Source organism: Sceloporus undulatus, chromosome 6, assembly GCF_019175285.1.
Source record: "Sceloporus undulatus isolate JIND9_A2432 ecotype Alabama chromosome 6, SceUnd_v1.1, whole genome shotgun sequence".
NCBI lineage: Eukaryota > Metazoa > Chordata > Lepidosauria > Squamata > Phrynosomatidae > Sceloporus > Sceloporus undulatus.
In genome coordinates, this window is record NC_056527.1 from 23,349,602 (window position 1) to 23,367,795 (window position 18,194).

An 18,194-nucleotide genomic window follows, 5' to 3' on the forward strand; every position below is an offset into this window, starting at 1 on the left:
GTAGTACACTTCAGACTACAGCTGGGGACTTTCCGTACCAAAAGGAAGAAAGAAAATCTGTGCATTATAATATTTAGGAAAAGTAGCATTCAGGGGTGAATTTTTTCTGTTTGGCTTTAGTTTTAAAAATTTTCATTAGCCACATTCATCAGCCCCCGATACTGAGGTGGTACAACCCAGACATAGTTTTACTTCCATATTTGGTATATGTCAGAAAATGCTTGGTATTTTGTACTCATTTTGGAATATGAGAGCAATCCCTGAATTGTTAACTTTATGGTATTTCCACTTTAAAAACATTTTTATACACCCTCCTCCCCCAATAATTCCATTCTATGTTCTTCAAATGACTTCTGAATATGGTGCTTTGATTGTGAGTTCCTGCATGGCAGGGGTTGGACTGGATGGCCCTTGTGATGTCTTCCAACTCTATGATTCTGTTATCAAGCTATAAAATGCCGCAGGGACTTAGCCAAGGGGGAGATCTTGGGGTCCGGACCCCCCCTTCCATTAGAAAAATTAATGGTGTGTGCTTCCGCACTGCTGCACCCAAGCCCCATTATAATGGTGGCACTTAATCTGGACCCCCCCCCCTTCCTAAAATCTTGGCTACATCCCTGAATGCCGACTCATTCACTGAGTTTCCCCTTGTTCCATAGTTGGGAAATCCAGTGTAAAAAGAGTACATTTTTAGAATAAACTACAAGTTGAGCATCCCTTATCTGAAATGCTTTGGACCCGAAGTGTTTTGGATTTCAGGTTTTAGAATATTTGTATATACATAATGAGATATCTTGGAGATGTGGCCCGAGTGTGAACACAAAATTAATTAATATTTCATATGTACTTTATATACATAGTATGAATGTAATGTTATACATAATAATTTGAATAATTTTTGTGCATGAATCAAAGTTTGTTTACATTGAACCATCAGAAAGCAAAGGTGTTATTATCTTGGTTACCCATGTGGACAACTTTGGATTTTGGAGTATTTCGGATTTTGGAATTCTGGTTAAGGAATGCATAACCTGTATAAAATAGCCTTTTTCTGCTTCCTTCAAAACAAAACTGTCCCAATAGAACAAAAACATTAAAAACATTGGACCCGCACTACAAAAATCTCCCCCCCCCCCAATTTTTAGTCTCTTTTGACACAGAGCCAACTTTGACAGAGCAGCAGGTGTGAACTTAAAATCAGGTTTTGTATTTGATCAATACTGTATATAGTAAACTCTATAAGGATTCATGGGACTGCAACTCATATTAGATTCAATCTGTCACTTCCATTCTGTTGAAGCATATGATCATATTTTATGCTTAGAATGATTGAATTTTTATTAGTGTTAAGAAAATGGTTTGGAAAAAAGACAACAGAAAGACTTGACATTTGTTAATGTTACTTTGTGAACAGCTGAAAATGAAAAGCCTTGAAATGCTAATACAATGAAATGCTGCCTGGAAGAATTGAGGGAAAGATAGAAGGAGCCAAATACAGGACAGGAAAACATATATCAGTCTGTGGCAGGGTGGGTGTGTCTGAAATCCTGAAATGTAAAGATACACAACTGGGCACGGAAGTTAGGATCGTAAAGCTATTGTATTCCTCATTAACATTTATGGATTCAAGAGCTGGACAGTGAGAAAAGCAGATAAAAGGAAGATAAATTCTGTGGACAGCTAAAAAGACAAGCAAATGGGTCCTAAGTTGAGGTACTTTGGCCACATTGTGAGAAGGTACGACTCATTGGAAAGGACAGTAATGGTAGGAAAGGTGGAGGGATGTAGGAGAGAAAGACCACATGCTAGATGGATGAACTCTATTAAGGAGGTCATGGGTATGAATTTGCAGGACCTAAGCAGAGCAGTGGAGGAGAGGGAGTCTTGGAGATGTTGGGATCAGCTTGAGAGTAGTTAATAACATCAGCAACGAGGTCTGGTATTAAGGCAGAAATCCTGCTTCTAGAAGGATAATGATCCTGAACACACAGCCAGAGTAACATTGGAGAGGTTTAAAAATAAGAACCTGAATGTCTTAAGGATGTCCCAGTGAAAGATTATCCCTAAATATAAGAGAATCTGTGTCTAGACTTGAAAGTTTTTTTCACCAGTGATCCCCATCCAATCTGACAGAGCTTGGAGCAATTTTGTAAAGAAGAATGAACAAAAGTCACAGTATACAGATGCATAAAGCTGATAGACACTTGCCCAAAAATGCAGCTGTAAAGGCTACCCAACGTGCTTTTACAAAGTAATGTCTCAGGTGTATGTGTCAGTATTTTGTCACCCAACAAGTGACAGTTTATTTCTGTTCACTTAACTTTTGTGCCATGATAAAAGTACTTTGTACCTCTACAATGCTGAGTATTTTGTGTCATCAAGTGGTAACAATGACAATTAAATTTCAGTTCTATGCTTTGATACAATGCAGTCTTAAAAAGTTAAAGTCAACTACACACACTTTTCTGTATAGGAAATTTGGTGGATAATTTTAGAAAACAAAACAATCTTAAATTTAAATGTCATGCTTTGACAGAGGAATAGTGATGATACTGCTGTATTGAAAATCTAGAGGTATACAAACAATATAAAATCTGGTTTATATTCAGTGTAATCAAGAAGATTATCAAGTAACCAACAATATGAAATCACCTCATACTGTTTAGTTCAGCAATATGTCATTTCTTTCTAAAACAGTAATACATTTCTCCCTTCTCCACAGTGACAGCATGTTAGAGCTTAGTGTTATGCCAAAAGACGAGGACATTCTTCAGCTGGTAAGTTTTATTTCTGAAATGGACTAAAGTACCACCCCTCCAAAAGACATTGTATACAGGGAAAAGAATTGAATTATGCTACTATAGTTGTTGTCATTTCTATTTCATTGTTTTAAGTTGATTGTTACTTTGGTCTGTAATATTGAGGATGAAAAAAGAAGTAAATATGGAATGGAAGAAAGGATCAGAAACTCTCCATGGATGTGCTTTTGAACATAAAACACAAGGAATTAGTGTGTTGTTGGTTGTAAATGAATTATAGATTGAATTTAACTGAAAAAGACACACATTCTGTTAAAAAAGTTAAAATATCTGTGATAATATTACAAAAAATAGATGTCTAGGCTAGTTCTCAAGTAAGAAGTTAATTCTGTTTAAAAAATTACATTGAGAGAATCTGTTCAGGTTTCTGAGAATATTGAAAAGGTTTCAGAAGTATTTTTTGTTCATCTCCTGGCAGGTGCTCAATATCTGGATCATAATACTTCCGTTGCCCTGCCCGGGTGCACCTAGATGTTGCATAAAATGCTTTCACAGGAATTTTTATACAGGCAAAGGACAGTTATTATTATTTTATTATTATTATTCTTTATTTATATAGCGCTGTAGATTTGCACAGCGCTGTACTTAAAAGCAATAAAGAGTAAACCTGCCTATGGCGTACAATCTAAGAAATGATAGGATAATACAAATAAAACACATAGCAATACAGGAAATGGTTCAATAAAACAGGCAACAAAAGGAACATCAGATAGCAAGTGACAATCACGCAATGTGTGGGAATGCTCTGAACAGGATAGGCTTCAACTCTGTTTTGAAGCTGGTTAAAGAAGTGATGGCCCTTGCTCGCGAGGGAAGAAGGTTCCAGGAGTGAGGGGCAGGAAGTGAAAAGGGGTGAATCCTAGATGAGGCAGAGGAAATCCTGGGCTGGGACAGCCGACTTTGACTACCAGAATGGAGGGCCCTAGTGGGAAGGTGAGGAGAAATAAGGTCTGATAAGTAAGGAGGGGCCAGTCCATGGAGGGCTTTAAATGTCGACAGCAGGAGCTTATACTGAATGCGGATAGGGAGGGGGAGCCAGTGAAGGGATGCCAATACAGGAGAGATGTGGTCACAGCGGTGGGCGGATGTGATAATGCGTGCAGCTGAATGCTGGACAGAAATTAAAGGACGGAAGTGAGAAAGAGGAAGCCCAGCCAGGCGGATGTTACAGTAATCAAGTCGTGAGACCACTAGGGCATGGACCAGAATCTTGGCAGTAGAGGCGGAGAGATATGGTCAGATTTTGGCAATGTTGTATAAAAAGAATCTACAAGCCTTGGCTGTGGTCTGGTTCTGAGGGATACACAACAGAGAAGAATCAAAGATAAAACCAAGACTGTGGGCTTGCTGGACTGGTTGAATAGAAATGTTGTCCACAGAGACAGAAAAGGAGTGTTGAAGGGTGGACTTAGGGGGAAAGACAAGAAGCTCCGTCTTGGACATGTTGAGCTTCAAATGCTGATGGCGCATCCACTGCGAGACAGCCGTGAGACATGATGAAACTTGCTGTTCAAGCCTTGGAGAAAGGTCAGGGGTGGAAAGATACAACTGGGTGTCATCGGCATACAGATGGTAGGAAAAATCAAAAGAGCTAATGAGTTTACCTAAGGACAGTGTGTAGAGAGAAAACAGAAGGGGACCCAGAACAGAGCCCTGGGGAACTCCAACAGATAAGGGAACAGAGGATGAAGTCTGACTACCTGTGACCACTGCAAAAGATCTGTCTGAGATCTAAACCAGCCGAGAACAGAGTCTGAGAACCCAAGGTCAGAGAGTATATCAACTAGAAGGCTGTGATCAATGGTGTCAAAGGATGCAGACAAATCAAGAAGGATGAGAACAGAGTAAAGGCCATTAGCCTTGGCCCGTAAAAGGCCATTCGATATCTTAGTGAGAGCTGTCTCTGTAGAATGCCGTGGGCGGAAACCAGACTGAAAGGGATCAAAAATGGAGTTGGCTTCAAGAAACTCAAGACAGCGAGAATAAACAACCCATTCCTAGACCTTAGAAAGAAAGGGAAGAAGAGAAATCAGACGATAGCTAGACAAAGAGGAGGGGTCAAGAGAAGGTTTTTTCGGAATTGGGGAAATGAGAGCATGTTTAAAGTCCGAAGGGAAGGAGCCTGTAGAGAGAGAGAGATTGAAGATATGGAGAAGTGAGGGCAGAAGAGAGGGAGCTATGGAAATTAGAAGACGAGTAGGAATTGGATCAAGAGAACAAGTTGCAGGTTTGGAAGAGTTCAGAAGTGTAGAGAGTTCATCCAGAGAAGCAGGAGGAAACACAGAATTTTTTTTAGGTGAGGGCGATAGAAGATTATGAGCAGAAGAAGAATTGGGAGGGACTATTTGAGAGCGAATGGTGGTAATCTTTGAGATTAAGTAATTAGCGAAGTCATTGGGGGAGAATGATGAAGAGACAGGAGGAGAAGGTTTAAGCAAAGTGTTGAAGGTGGAGAACAGACGCTGCGGGCGCCTCTCATTGGCGGAGATCAATGATTTGTAATAAGTTTGTTTTGCTATAGACAGGGCACATGAGAAGGAGGAAAGAACAAATTTGTAATGAATAAAGTCAGCCCACTGTTTGGACTTTCTCCAAAGACGTTCAGATTTAGGGAAGAGAGAGAAGACTCCAGGATCTGACCAAGATGGTTAGAGTCAACAGATTGAAGATCACGAAAATAGTGTTGAACAGTATGGTGAGGAGGTGGAGTATAAGAGCAAAGGAGATTAAATGATGGTCAGATAGTGAAAAGTCAAGTGCCAGGTAGTCAGAAATGGCACAGTTTGCAGCAAGAACTAGGTCAAGATAGTGACCAAGAGAATGAGTTGAAGAGTTGGAATGTGGTTGGAGGTCAAAAGAAGCTAGGAGAGAGTTGAAGCGAGACGTTGTAGGGTTATTGGAATCGTCAGTGTGGATATTAAAGTCACCTAGGATCAAAGTGGGGACTGAATCTGAAAGAAAGAATGTCAGCCATGATTCGACATCTGAGAGGAACTGGGTAGCAGAACCAGGAAGGCGATAGATAACTGCAACCCGGAGCTGTAGAGGAAAAAAGAGTATAATAGAATAAAATTCAAAAGAAGAGAAATGATAGCTGGGGGGGGGGGGAGGTAGAACTTGGAACTGGCAGGAGTTAGATAGCAAGATAGCAAGATACCAAGACAGTTGGCACAGTCTCAATAAGGAACATGGTTATTCAAACATATTTTCATTCATCAGAATCCATTATAGGTAGTGCTATGTAGAGATACTGCTTGTTTTATAACGTGGTGGCTCAAGTGGTTAAGACACTGATTCTGTTGAATGCAAGATCAGGAGGTTGGCAGTTCAACGCCCAGGTGTCGTGTGATGGAATGAGTTCCCATTACTAGTCCCAGCTTCTGCCAGCCTAGTAGTTCAAAAGTATACAAATGCAAGTAGATAAATAGGTACTACTTTGGTGGGAAGGTAAACAGCGTTCTGTGCAGTCATGCTGGCCACATGACCCACAGAGTAGTTTTTGACAATGCTGGCTCTTTGGCTTAGTAACGGAAATGAGCACTGCTCCTACAGTTGGACACAATTCGACAACTTTGTCAAAGGGGAATACCTTTACCTTTATCTTGCCTCTTAACTTTATTACATGTTTACAGTAAGGCAGGAGCTAAAGCAGTACCATTCACATGCCCTCACTAGCAACATTTACCTATTAAGAGTAAGAGTGACTTGTTGTACCAACTCTGCTTCATATTCTCCCTGGAGTAACATAATTCAGAATATTAGTTCTGCCTGTATTTGAAATCAAATAGCTTTGGTTAATCCAAAGTGTACATTTATGGGATGATCTCATCACTATAAAAAGCTTTGATATCTCCACTTTTAGTTTACACAGAAGATTCCCAGTACTGAAGAGAACAGAACAGCGTTTGCTTATATAAAATTCCTGTGCACATTAAAGCTTCTTTATGTCTACTGCAACTAGTCTGTTAGGTTAATGAAATATCACTTTCATATGCTATTTATTCAGAAAGGACTGGTGTATCGAAAGGTGCCATGTAACTGTTTGACTGTTCCTCCCCATAACATCATCCATCTTCCTCTGCCCCTTTCCCAGGGATATCAGTGATAGAGTGCAGCAAATCTGCTTGTAGGCTGGTACAAGAGAGGAAACCTTGCATCACCAACATTCACTATGTAAAGATCTCTGTACAAGTATCACTGGCTGAGATACTGGCATCAGAGGTCAAGTGGTGTGTCTTTGTTGACCATTTCAGAGTATGAGCCACCTTCGTGCAAGTGTTATATGGAAAAGGTATTTCTTTAGGCATCTGAGGGAGAGAATGGAAGTTACTTTCACCATCTTGTTAAGCCAAGTGGTGGCATCATAAAAAGTAACACTTTAGCCCAAACAATTAGAGCTTGATTAAATTGTATGCAAGGAACTATGCATTATGGTAGTAGGGCTAACACAGTCATTACTCAATGGTGTTTTGTAAGAGAAGAGAGAATATAGGGCAGAAAGTGTTTGTTTGATAGATTTAATGAAGCAGTGCTCCCTCCATAAACACTTACAGCACAACAATTGTTCTGACAAACCATATGAAATATTTTATACAAATTCAACACTTTAAAATGATTAATGTTGCAAGAATTTTTCTTAATAAACTGGTCATTTTGAAGTATTTAGCTTCATGAAATCCAGGCTGAGCAGGTGAAATAACTACATGCCTATAAAGAGACGTCTACAGACTTCTACAATTATTATTGTAAACTTCTATTATTAACACATTCTTATAAATGAAATATTGCATTGCTTACTCTTGGCAATTCAAGATTTTTTTCCTCTGAAGAAAACTAAATTAAAATACAGGGAGCATAATACATTGCTATAATAAATCAAGTTTGGGGGCACTAGTCTGATATCTTGTATTTTGGCTTGTTTTAAAGCATTTGCAGCTCCATTATACCACCTTTCTGTGAAATGCTAGCAAAAAAAAAAAAAGGGGGGGTGCTGTTAATAATTTGCTGAGGCTCCTGCTGTATATCTTTACATGTTTGGGAGCATGGATTTTCCTTTACTCACTTTAAATATTTAATAATAAAATAAATAAAATATTTAATTGTAGCCCTCCTCTCCCATTTTAGTTATATTTTAGTTATTCCTGCCAAATAAAGTGTGAATTGGTCCTCAAATCCATATTCTGCAGGAATTAAAGGGATGATGTAGTTCTTCGCAACAAGTGCAGAATGGTTTTTGTTTTAAAAAATACATTGTATTACTAAGGCGTATCTTATGATCCAAGCAGGAGAGACTCATTCTAGTATGTTGGGATAAGATGTCCTGCTCCTATTTGTACCATATTCCTTTTAAACTACATTGATGTATTTTCAGAAATAGGCAGAGAGAAGGTGAATATGATATATACAAAAATATTTAATTTTACGAAGTAAAAGATACCATTTGCATATAAGAAAGTATCACTGTTTGTAAATAATGTATTCAGAATTTTTAAATTTACAGTAAAAAACCCCTCTGCCTCTTGGATTTGATATCTAAATTTGGATTGCAAAAGAATTATTTACTTTATTTCACATTGTGGGCAAGATTGAAAGAATGAATGAAAGAAAGAGAGTAAAACGCCAGCACCAACAGTACAGTCTGCCCTCCTTATCAACAGCCTTACCATCTCTGGATTTAACCATCTGTGGATGGCAAGCCCCCATTTCAGTTAATGGTGTCGTGTGCATGTGACTGTGCTAGTGCCACAGGGGTCTGTCCTGGGCCCAGTGCTATTCAACATCTTTATCAGTGACTTGGAGGACAAAATTGGGGGCATACTTATCAAATTTGCAGATGACACCAAATTAGGGGGAGTAGCTAATACTCCAGAGGACAGGATCAAAATTCAAAATGACCTGAATAGACTAGAAAGCTGGGCCAAAGCTAACAAAATGAAATTCCTTTCCTGTGTTTGTGAATGGGAGAAATTTGAGAATTACTTTTAGGAGAGGCAAAATAACTTTTGGGGATAGCCCCTTTCGGCATCGGATCAGGGCCGCTTTTCCTTTTTGTGCCCCAGAAAGGGCGCCATAGCCTTTTCTGTGCTCCATTTTTTTTACTTCTATGATTTGCTGGTACAGCATGACCCCTCCCCATATTCACAGAGGATACATTCCTGTACTTTGTGCAGATATGCAAAACCATGGATATTAGTGAACTAACCCCCCCTCCCGCTTTCCAGACTTGGCAAGCTCTCTGTACGGCTCTCTCCATCCTGACCAGTCATGGGATGAGGATGGTAGGCTGCCCCTAACTTTGAGCAGGAACCAGCAGCAGCTGTCTTGGCCATGCCCCTCTTGCCAGCCCTTCTGGTTCATTCTTGGCTGAAAGAGTCAAGGGGCAGAGTGTTATGAAACCATGCTCCTCTCAGTGATGGGCACAGCAGTCTCACATGTGAGAACAAAAGGAAAGTGGGCCAGGCATGGCTGAGGCTGACTAGCTGCTGTGCAAAGTCGGGGTTGACAGTGAGGGGGCAGCCCATATCTTCCTCTTCCTGCCACTGTTGAGAATGGAGAGAGGTACATGGCAAGCTCCCCAAGCCTTACAAGGAGGGAGGGAGGTAAGGAATGAAGGAAGGTCGGCCATTTGGTTGCTTCTCCCTCTGGTCACATTGGAAGCAGTGACTGAGTGTCCAGCCAGCTGGCTAGGCTTTTTGTTCTTGCTCCTAAGAGTGCAGTGTTTGCCACCATGAGGGGTGCATGGCTTTGTGCAGCTGGGCCCCCACGCCTCTCTCATCCAAGAAACATGAACTAGAGGTGGTGGCGGAGGAGGCAGCGGTGAGCTGAGTGCATCCAACAGAGATGCTCCTGGTTGGCTGGCTGCTGTGCAGAGCCGGGGCCAACAGCAAGGATGCTGTCCCCTATGTCTTCCTTGTCCCATGACAGACAAGGATGGAGAGGGGCATGTGGGTGGAGGGAGGGAGAGCTGGGTAGTAGTGCTACTTCCCTCCTTGCTTTGTAACAAAAAGGTGAAGAAGGGAGTTGGCTGGCAGTGGCATCCATAGATCTTAGGTGAACCTGCATGCAGATATGGAGATTGTTCTGTGTTACTTTCAGAAGACTGATCCTAGACAAGTTGCTGTTATTTACCAGATGTATTTTTTGTATAGGCTTTTGGCCTTTTGTGGATACTCCAAGGAGAGATTCTCACTAAAGTATTTGCTGCTTGTCTGCACTGTGCATTTCGTTTGCATCATGAAGCAGGTGTGCATAATTGGAGCAGTACATTAGCTGAATGGGCTACATATGCACAGCCTGGCAGCTTCAGATGTAGGGTGTATCTCTTTGGCCTGGGGTGCTTAATGAACATGTTTTTTCCAGTTTTGAAAAAATATTAGCCAATAGGCAGAGAGAGAGAGAGAGAGAGATTACAAGAGTGTGTCTGTTTCTAGATAAATTCATGGGTGAGGGATAGTTTGTGAAAGGGTCAAAACTTCAGAGCAGATGGTATCCTGATAAGGCAATCCAAAGGTTTGCTTTAGCTTAGCTACTCCTCAGTCCAAAGGAAAAGAAAATAATTGCTTTTGTTGTCCACTATCATGAAGAATCCGATCTTACTTGACACTGTATATAATACTTAACAGTTAATTCTCAACCCTCACACCTGCCCAATTAATTATCTTCGTTGTGAACCTTCAAAGCTAGGGACATTCCTTTGTTGTTGTTCTTTTAAAATCTAGGATACAAAAGCCCCATTCCAGTTGATATGTGTGTACAGCTCTCTGATTGCCTGAAGGTTGATGGTAGGGAAAGTAAATTAGACTGTATGATAGTGTTCATAGGAAAATGTGGACAGGTTTAGATCTTTAGTTTATACATTCAGTGGATTGTTTTCATATGCAGTGGGGTACATTTAGTTACCAATGAAATCTAAGCATCACATGAGCATGGAGGGTCCAGACACAACCAACTTCGTTTGAATGGATGTGACAACTTGAGAGACAATAATGCAATGTATAGTTATTATTCTGTTAACCAGGAATAGGGAGAGTACAGCTAGTGGACTTCATGGAGCTTTCAAGACCTTTAGGAGCCCTTCAGCCCTCGATAGTACACTAAAATTTTTGCCATTTTAAAATTAAAAATAAAAAGGGCCCCATTCTCTAAGAGAGCATGGTGTGCAATTTTGCCACATTTTTGTACCCTCTGGGCTGTATCAATACCACAAGAGACCTTTTTTCCCCATCTGGAACATTAATCAGAAGTTGACTTTCAGTTAAAGGCCTTTGCTCAGTCTGAAGAAGCCAAGAAAAGTCCAAGGATACTTCAGAATTAATTCCTATTTGCCCCTACGGATCAGGAGGAGCTTTTAAATTATTATTTTAAGGTTAAAGAAAAATCAGAGGATCCACTAGGACCTTGGCAGATGCCCCTCCAAGATCAGATAGTAGGCTAGTTCACCTCTCCTAACCCATGCATTTTTCAGACAGGTTTCATTTTTCTTTTCGAAGTGTCTTGCAAACCTTGTGAATAGTACATAAGCCTAAATTATACCTAGGAGGCAGTATTGACATATTCCAGGGAGAGAGTCAATATGTTATTTCCTTAGAATATACCACAGTTTGCTTTTTAATATGCATATCTCGGTGTGTGCCTCCTTTCTCATCTCCTCCTCCTAATCTGGAAAGTACACAAATGCAAAGCCCCCATTTTCTGACATGTGAGACTATGTAAAAATGAGACAGTTGTATAGTGCCCACCTTGCAATTGAAGCACAGCCTGTTCCTGATTTGTCACTGAAGAAACAGAGAAGATATATAAAAAAAGAAAATGATCACATGGGGAGACTGCTTTTCTCTGAAGATTATTCTGAAATCATCTTCTAATGTCAGATGTAGAGTATGAAAGCAGCTGCAGTCAGCTGACAGCTTGTGGCTCTGTTCCGATGCATGTGGGGAAGGGGTGCATGGATTTTAAATGCATAATGAAACCCTTGTTTCGTCATCTGGAAGCAGGGATGGTAGCAGCTCAGGGGGAGATGAAAGGCTGTTATGTTGCTCTAGTAGAAGGGATGCCTTGTAGCACAACCAGAGGGCTCCGTTTGTAGCAGGAAAGATGCACTGAACGAACACAGCACAACTGTATTTTGTTTTTCTGGAAGGCTAGGAAATAAAGGCAAGAAGCAGGTAAAATCCGGAGACAGACATGCTCAGAAGGAGGCTGAAGTTATTGTTTATGCTTCACTGCCCTTTACCTCTCTTGGTACCTTCCAGAGAAATCGGTGTACATGTATTTTTAGATTGCTGTGAATCCCGCATCAATATGACAACATAATTCTATCTTTACATCCATAAGCAGCTTTTACTGTGTTTTCCTGTTTTCTGCCAGCTGCAGTTTTCAAAGGATGTTACAGCCCTGGTAAGAAACGAACTGTAGCCATTTCTCCAATTCTGTAAGGCATGTGTTTCTTGGTAGATCTGCAAGAAGCTGGACTGTTAAAGCCTGCAAGTTGCTGAAAGCAAGCTAGAGCTGCTGGTTAGCTGAATTTTGGTCATAATATTGATCTTGTTATCTGTTTAATGTGTGCCTGTGTTTTGTTAGTTACTTGGTTTATTTCTTTCCAGTTTTGCTTTAATTTTTTATTTGCAAATAACTAATGCTCGCAGTAATATTTATTGCAGCCATATATTTTTATTGCCTCGCCCTCCTCATCTTCAGTACTTTGCTCTCAGTGTAATGTTCATGGCTGCATTTGGGCTTTTACAATCCATCTAATGCTAAGGCAGGGCATGTTATTTGTCTGAATGGAGCATGTTGTTTTGAGCAGGAAATGCTGTAATATGATACCACACCTAAGCTGTGTTTTTTTTTAAAAAAAAAATTGAAAGATTTCTGCATTGGCAAGCTGTATGTTCTCAGCTTTTTGAATTTCATATTACAACTAAAGGAAGTTATGGGAAAGTATAAAAGAAAGATGTTTACTGTGTTCCAGACAGACCTTGCAAATATGCTGTTATTGATGGTCAAATAAGTGCCTTGGTGCTGTAAGGAAGCATTCAGTTTTTAAGGCACATCTTTTGCTTTGGAATAACATTGTTAAAAAACAGCATAAGATGGAAATTTTAAAGCAGACAAGTAATACATTGCTTATGACAGTCTGTGTTTCAGTCTAATTAAGTATCTATAAATAGCTGCCCAGCCATGTATGTTGATGCTATCTTTTGGTTTAAAAAACTGCACTAATGTCAGTATTATGGAATTTATGGAATAAGTAATATGTGAGATTATTTGGAAGGAAGGTGGGCGTTGGCTGGCAACAAAGACATTGCCACTGTCTGTTCATCTTAGATACAGCAATTGTGCCTTTCAGAAAAGCAATCTATATTGAATGCAGCCATTTCTACATAGACTATCCCTTTCCCTTTATGGCAAGAACTACAATTTTTCTGTGACTAACAGAGTTCCATAGTTAACCTTTCGGTTTCTGCAGAATCCTAGCTTCCAACATTAGAGAACCTCAGATAAAAGAAATATTTGAGCCTGGGTTTGAAGATATGTAGAAAAAGACACTGTCTTTTGATTTATACTCACAAACTCTCTCTTCTTCTAATCACCTGCAGCAATTGATAGAATTTGCTGTTGATTTGATTTATAGAAATATGCATAATCCTTGGTGGAGGCTTTCTATAGTATAATTTTATACACCAGGAGTAATAAATAATAGAAGGCATTTGACATTTGTTTCTCTTTGAATATGAATGCTTAGCAAAGAATATCTGTATTGCATATTTGGTAAGAGAAATATTTCTTCAAAGAATGTAGCTGTCCACTGAATCATCTCACTGCAATGTGATGCTGGTTTCCAATCCACATTTTTAGTGACTAATTTCTTTTTAAATTATTTGTGCACAGGCATATTCCCAGGATGCCTACTTGAAAGGCAATGAAGCCTACAGTGGTAATGCCCGCAACATACCTGAACCACCACCAATATGTTATCCTCGGTTAACATCTCCAGCTACTGCCATGGCACAACCTATTGAGAAAGCACCTCCTGATTCTTCACAGGGAAAACAGACAACTAATAGACCTGTACGGACATCAGCACAACCAGAAAAGCCCTACAGAATGGAAATACAAGTGCCTCCATCTCCAACAGATATTGCAAAATCTAACACAGCTGTCTGTGTTTGCAATGAAACTGTAAGAACTGTTGTTGTGCCTTCTGAGAAGGCTGTAGACTTCTCTTCATGTAGAACAAATCACTCTGGTCCATCACACCGGACAGAAGAAATGAGATATGGTTTCAATGAACAAACTACTCTAAAAACAAAAGCACGAACCACTTCATCATCCTCTTCTATGTCCACTGCTGTTGTACTTCCTCAGACACCGCTTACAAGGCCAGTAGATTCTAGTGGAATACCTAACAAATCTGGAAGTTTTGGAGGGCACCCAGAAGGGATCTCAACTACTAGATCCCCTTCTCAAAGTGCAGGTTCTCCTATCCCTACCAATCACTACACTTCTCCAAATGCCCATCAACATATAGACTGGAAAAATTACAAAACCTACAAAGAATACATTGATAACAGACGTTTGCACATGTATGGCTGCAGAACTATACAGGAAAGGTTAGATAGTTTAAGAGCAGCATCTCAGAATACAACAGATTATAATCAAATGGTACCAAATCGCACTGGTTCACAGGTACGACGCAGAAGCACCTCTCATGATAGGGTCCCACAGACTATTCAGGTCCGACAAAGAAGCGTGTCCCAGGAAAGACTTGAGGATCCCAATATAGTGCTAAAAGAATGGCCAAGGAGTGCCTCACAAGATGCTCTGACTTCACCATCTGTCAGTCCCCGAAATCACAGGACGCGGTCCTGGGACTATTTAGGCAAACAGGGTGAAACAATAGAGTATCTTCATGCTGATAACCTTGTTGTAGATTCAAACAGAGACAGAAAAAAGACTTATAAATGGACAGGGTTTACTGAACAAGATGATCGGCGAGGTATTTATGAGAGACCTCGGCAACATGCATTGCACTTGTCTCTTCGAGGCTCAAATTTTTCTGTGGCTCCAGGTGCTTATAACTCAGATGGTAGACTCATCAGTAGTAGGGCCTTAGGGCATGCCATGCATTTCCAGAAGGTTTCACCAGATGTAAACACATTGCAGCCTGCCAGAAATTTGCCGGCTGCTGGTGGAACATCAAAGCCTGCAACCACTTTTCATGAAAGAACGTCTCAGTCAACAGCTAGAAGCACAAGAAGCAACTCTCTGAAGACTTCTCTACCCTATGCAGCAAAACCCTCAATTTCCCTTAATCACAGCCTGGATAGTGTTACTACCAAAGACCAAAGAGAAATAAATCATGTGCACCACAGTGGTTTGTTCAATCAACAATCAAGGATACAAACAGAAGGTGTACCAGACAACAAGATAGACATAGGCAAGAGTACCCTTTCTCCCACTTCCTGCATAGCTTCTGCCAAATTTGTCCCACAGATCAGTGAGCACTTAACTACCTCTGTTAGTTTAGATGTCTCTGTCAGGCAAACAGTTCAAAATTTTGAAAGAGAAGTTGTAAAAGAGTCTGAAATTCAACCAACAAATGTTGTCGATGAAGACGCAGAAATAGTTGTCTTGCGAGAAAAGTCTCCTTCTGGACACCAGACGCCACAACCTTTGCGACATCAATCCTACATTTTAGCTGTAAATGATCAAGAGCCTGCCTCAGAGACAACATGTTGGCTACCCAATGATGCACGTCGAGAAGTTCATATAAAAAGGATAGAAGAAAGGAAGGCGTCTAGTTCAAGCCCACCTGGTGATTCATTGGCATCTATCCCATTCATAGGTGAGTTAAATCAGTAGTTTCTGTTGCTGTGCTTCTGTGGTATGTGTTTTGATCTACTTCTTTATCATTTTGTACTTTGTAACGAACCTGTTACATTTTAGTACTTGACTAATTTCAGAAGATATAATTTAAAATATATAATGTACATTTCAGCTCCACCATGTCATGGCCCTGTGCATTCTCAACCAGTTGTTCTTTGCACCAGTGATCATTTTAATAGCACCATAGGTAACAGGTTGCAGATGATGTCCTTCCTCCTCTCCTTCTCCTCCTTATTACAGTCAGCCCTCTACATTTGCAGGGGTTAGGGGAAGAAGTCCCCTTCAAATGTGGAAAAACCACAAATAACTCCCTCCTCCTGCGGCAGTCATTTCAAAGGTGGCAGGGGTTTGTGGAACAGAGTGCTCCCTTCCTGTGGCCCTTGTCTCCTTGGAAAGCCTTGGGAGAAGTGTCTCTCAAGCCCTCCCAAGACGGCAGGGGTTGGGGGGAACGAAATGCCCCTTCCTCTGGCCCCTGCCAACCTGGAAAACCTTGGAAGAAGCATCTCTCAAGCCATTTCCAGGGCAGCAAAGGTTTGAGGGAACATAGTGCTCCCTCCCTCTGGCCCATGCCATCCTGGAAAGTCTTGGGAGAAAGTGTCTCTCAAGCACTTCCAGGATGGGAGGGGCTTCGGGTTTAACATTCGCAAGTAACCAAACGCGCAAATGTGGAGGGACGACTGTATCATCATCCCTCCTTTTTCCCTGATTGGAACTCACGGTTGATACGCCAACTGCATCCCTACCTGGACTGAAAGGACCTTGAAGCAGTGGTACATGAACTGGTAATCTCTCATTTAGACTTCTGTAATGCGTTCTACATGGGGCTACCCTTATACCAAGTTCGGAAGCTTCAATTGGTACAAAATGTGGCAGTCAGATTGGTCACTGGTACATCTAGGTCTGATCACATAACACCTGTGTTAAAATCTCTTCACTGGCTGACGATTAGCTTCTGGGTGCAGGATAAGGTGTTGGTTATCACCTTTAAAGCCCTGTATAGTTTGGGCCCGAGTTACTTGCGGGAACACCTCTCCCTACATAATCCACCTCGCACTCTCAGAACATCTGGGAAGAATCTATTAGAATACCAAATGACTAGATTAACAGTGACTTCCCATAGAGCTTTTACCACCATCTTAAGTGCCTTCATAAAAGCATCTAAGGTGGTAATAAGACAGATCTTTTTCGGTGGGTTTACCCACCCGACCTTGTATATGAGCCTTATTAAATAAAACGTTCCACCCCTTTGATTATGATGGCCATGTTTGCTATGATTGTCATGCAATTTTATTAATAATGTCAGTATTTTATTGATTGTATCTTTGTATTTTTATTTTGTATTTATTTTATTGGATGTAATCCCACCTTGATCCGCAGGGAGAGGCGGGAAATATAAATAATAATAAATTTATTATTATTATTATTATTATTATGCAATGTCAGTTAGTTGAGAAGGTTATGGGCCATCAGCCTTGCTCTGTGGTTGTGGTAATCATTTGTGTATCATAGTTATTCCCACACAGCTGAGTGGGCAGTATCAGATTTATGTATAAGCAACATATATTTTAAGGCCTCAGAATACTGCTATAATACTAGATTTCAGGTTTTACATAATACACATAGCATAATGCTATGGGACCTCATAAACTTAATATAGTTTAGAGCAGGATGGGCATCAAAATGGTTTTGGACAGTAATTTCCATAATCCCTCACATTTCCCTATATCTCTCACTTGTTAAGGCTAATGGGCCCTAGACTATCTGGAGAACTAAAGTTGCCCACTCTGGTTTAGGATCTCAGTATGTCTTAATCTAGGCCTGTGACTTAGTGTGTGAAAGATTCTTAATTCTGTTGCTTCGACTAGAACTTAAACATGTTTAAATTGGTATGATGTCTAATATTTTATTTAATCCTAGAAAGACAGCACAGGTTGAGTCTCTCTTACCCAGAATGCCAAAATCTGAAATATTCTAAAATGCAAAATTGTCCACATGAGTGGTTGAAATAATAACACCTTTGCTTTCTGGTGGTTTAGTATACACAAACGTTGTTTCATGCACAAAATTATTAAAAATAGTATGTATAAATTACCTTCTGGCTGTATGTATAAGGTGTATATGAAATAAATTATCTTCACATTTAGAGTTGGGTCCCATTTCCAAGATATTTTGGCATGTATGTATGTATGTGCAAATATGCCAATATCTGAAAAAAATCAAAGCATTTCTGGTCCAAGGTATTTCTAACAAGGGAGACTCAGCTTATACTAAGTACTTGTTATAGCATAAGAGGTAAGATTTTATTCGAAATGATTTACTAGAATTCCCCCTGGTTCTATTTATAATCTTGGCTACAATTCTAGCCACTCTTACCTGTGAGCAAGTCCCAATGAAGTCTTTTCACATCTAAGTAGAAATTTATATGATTGTGCTTTTAAAAGGGTTAGCCTGCAAGGAAAAAAAATACCTGAACTTCAATGAAGATAT

At 40.2% G+C, this 18,194-nt stretch overlaps 1 protein-coding gene across 6 annotated transcripts in view; it reads left to right on the plus strand.

Moving 5' to 3' along the window:
• The window catches only part of ARHGAP21 (Rho GTPase activating protein 21), a 147,707-nt gene that overhangs the window by 98,827 nt on the left and 30,686 nt on the right, over positions 1–18,194 (plus strand). For 5 of the 6 annotated variants that reach the window (XR_006104453.1, XR_006104454.1, XM_042472275.1 and 2 more), the window contains 2 exons: positions 2,723–2,777; positions 13,710–15,666. Coding sequence is in view for 4 of the 6 variants with exons in the window: in XM_042472275.1 (XP_042328209.1) it covers positions 2,723–2,777; positions 13,710–15,666 (2,012 nt within the window). In the remaining 2 variants the exon portion in view is untranslated. Of the gene's footprint in view, positions 1–2,722; positions 2,778–12,155; positions 12,216–13,709; positions 15,667–18,194 lie in introns of all 6 variants that reach the window. The other variant, XM_042472278.1, reaches the window with a different exon arrangement.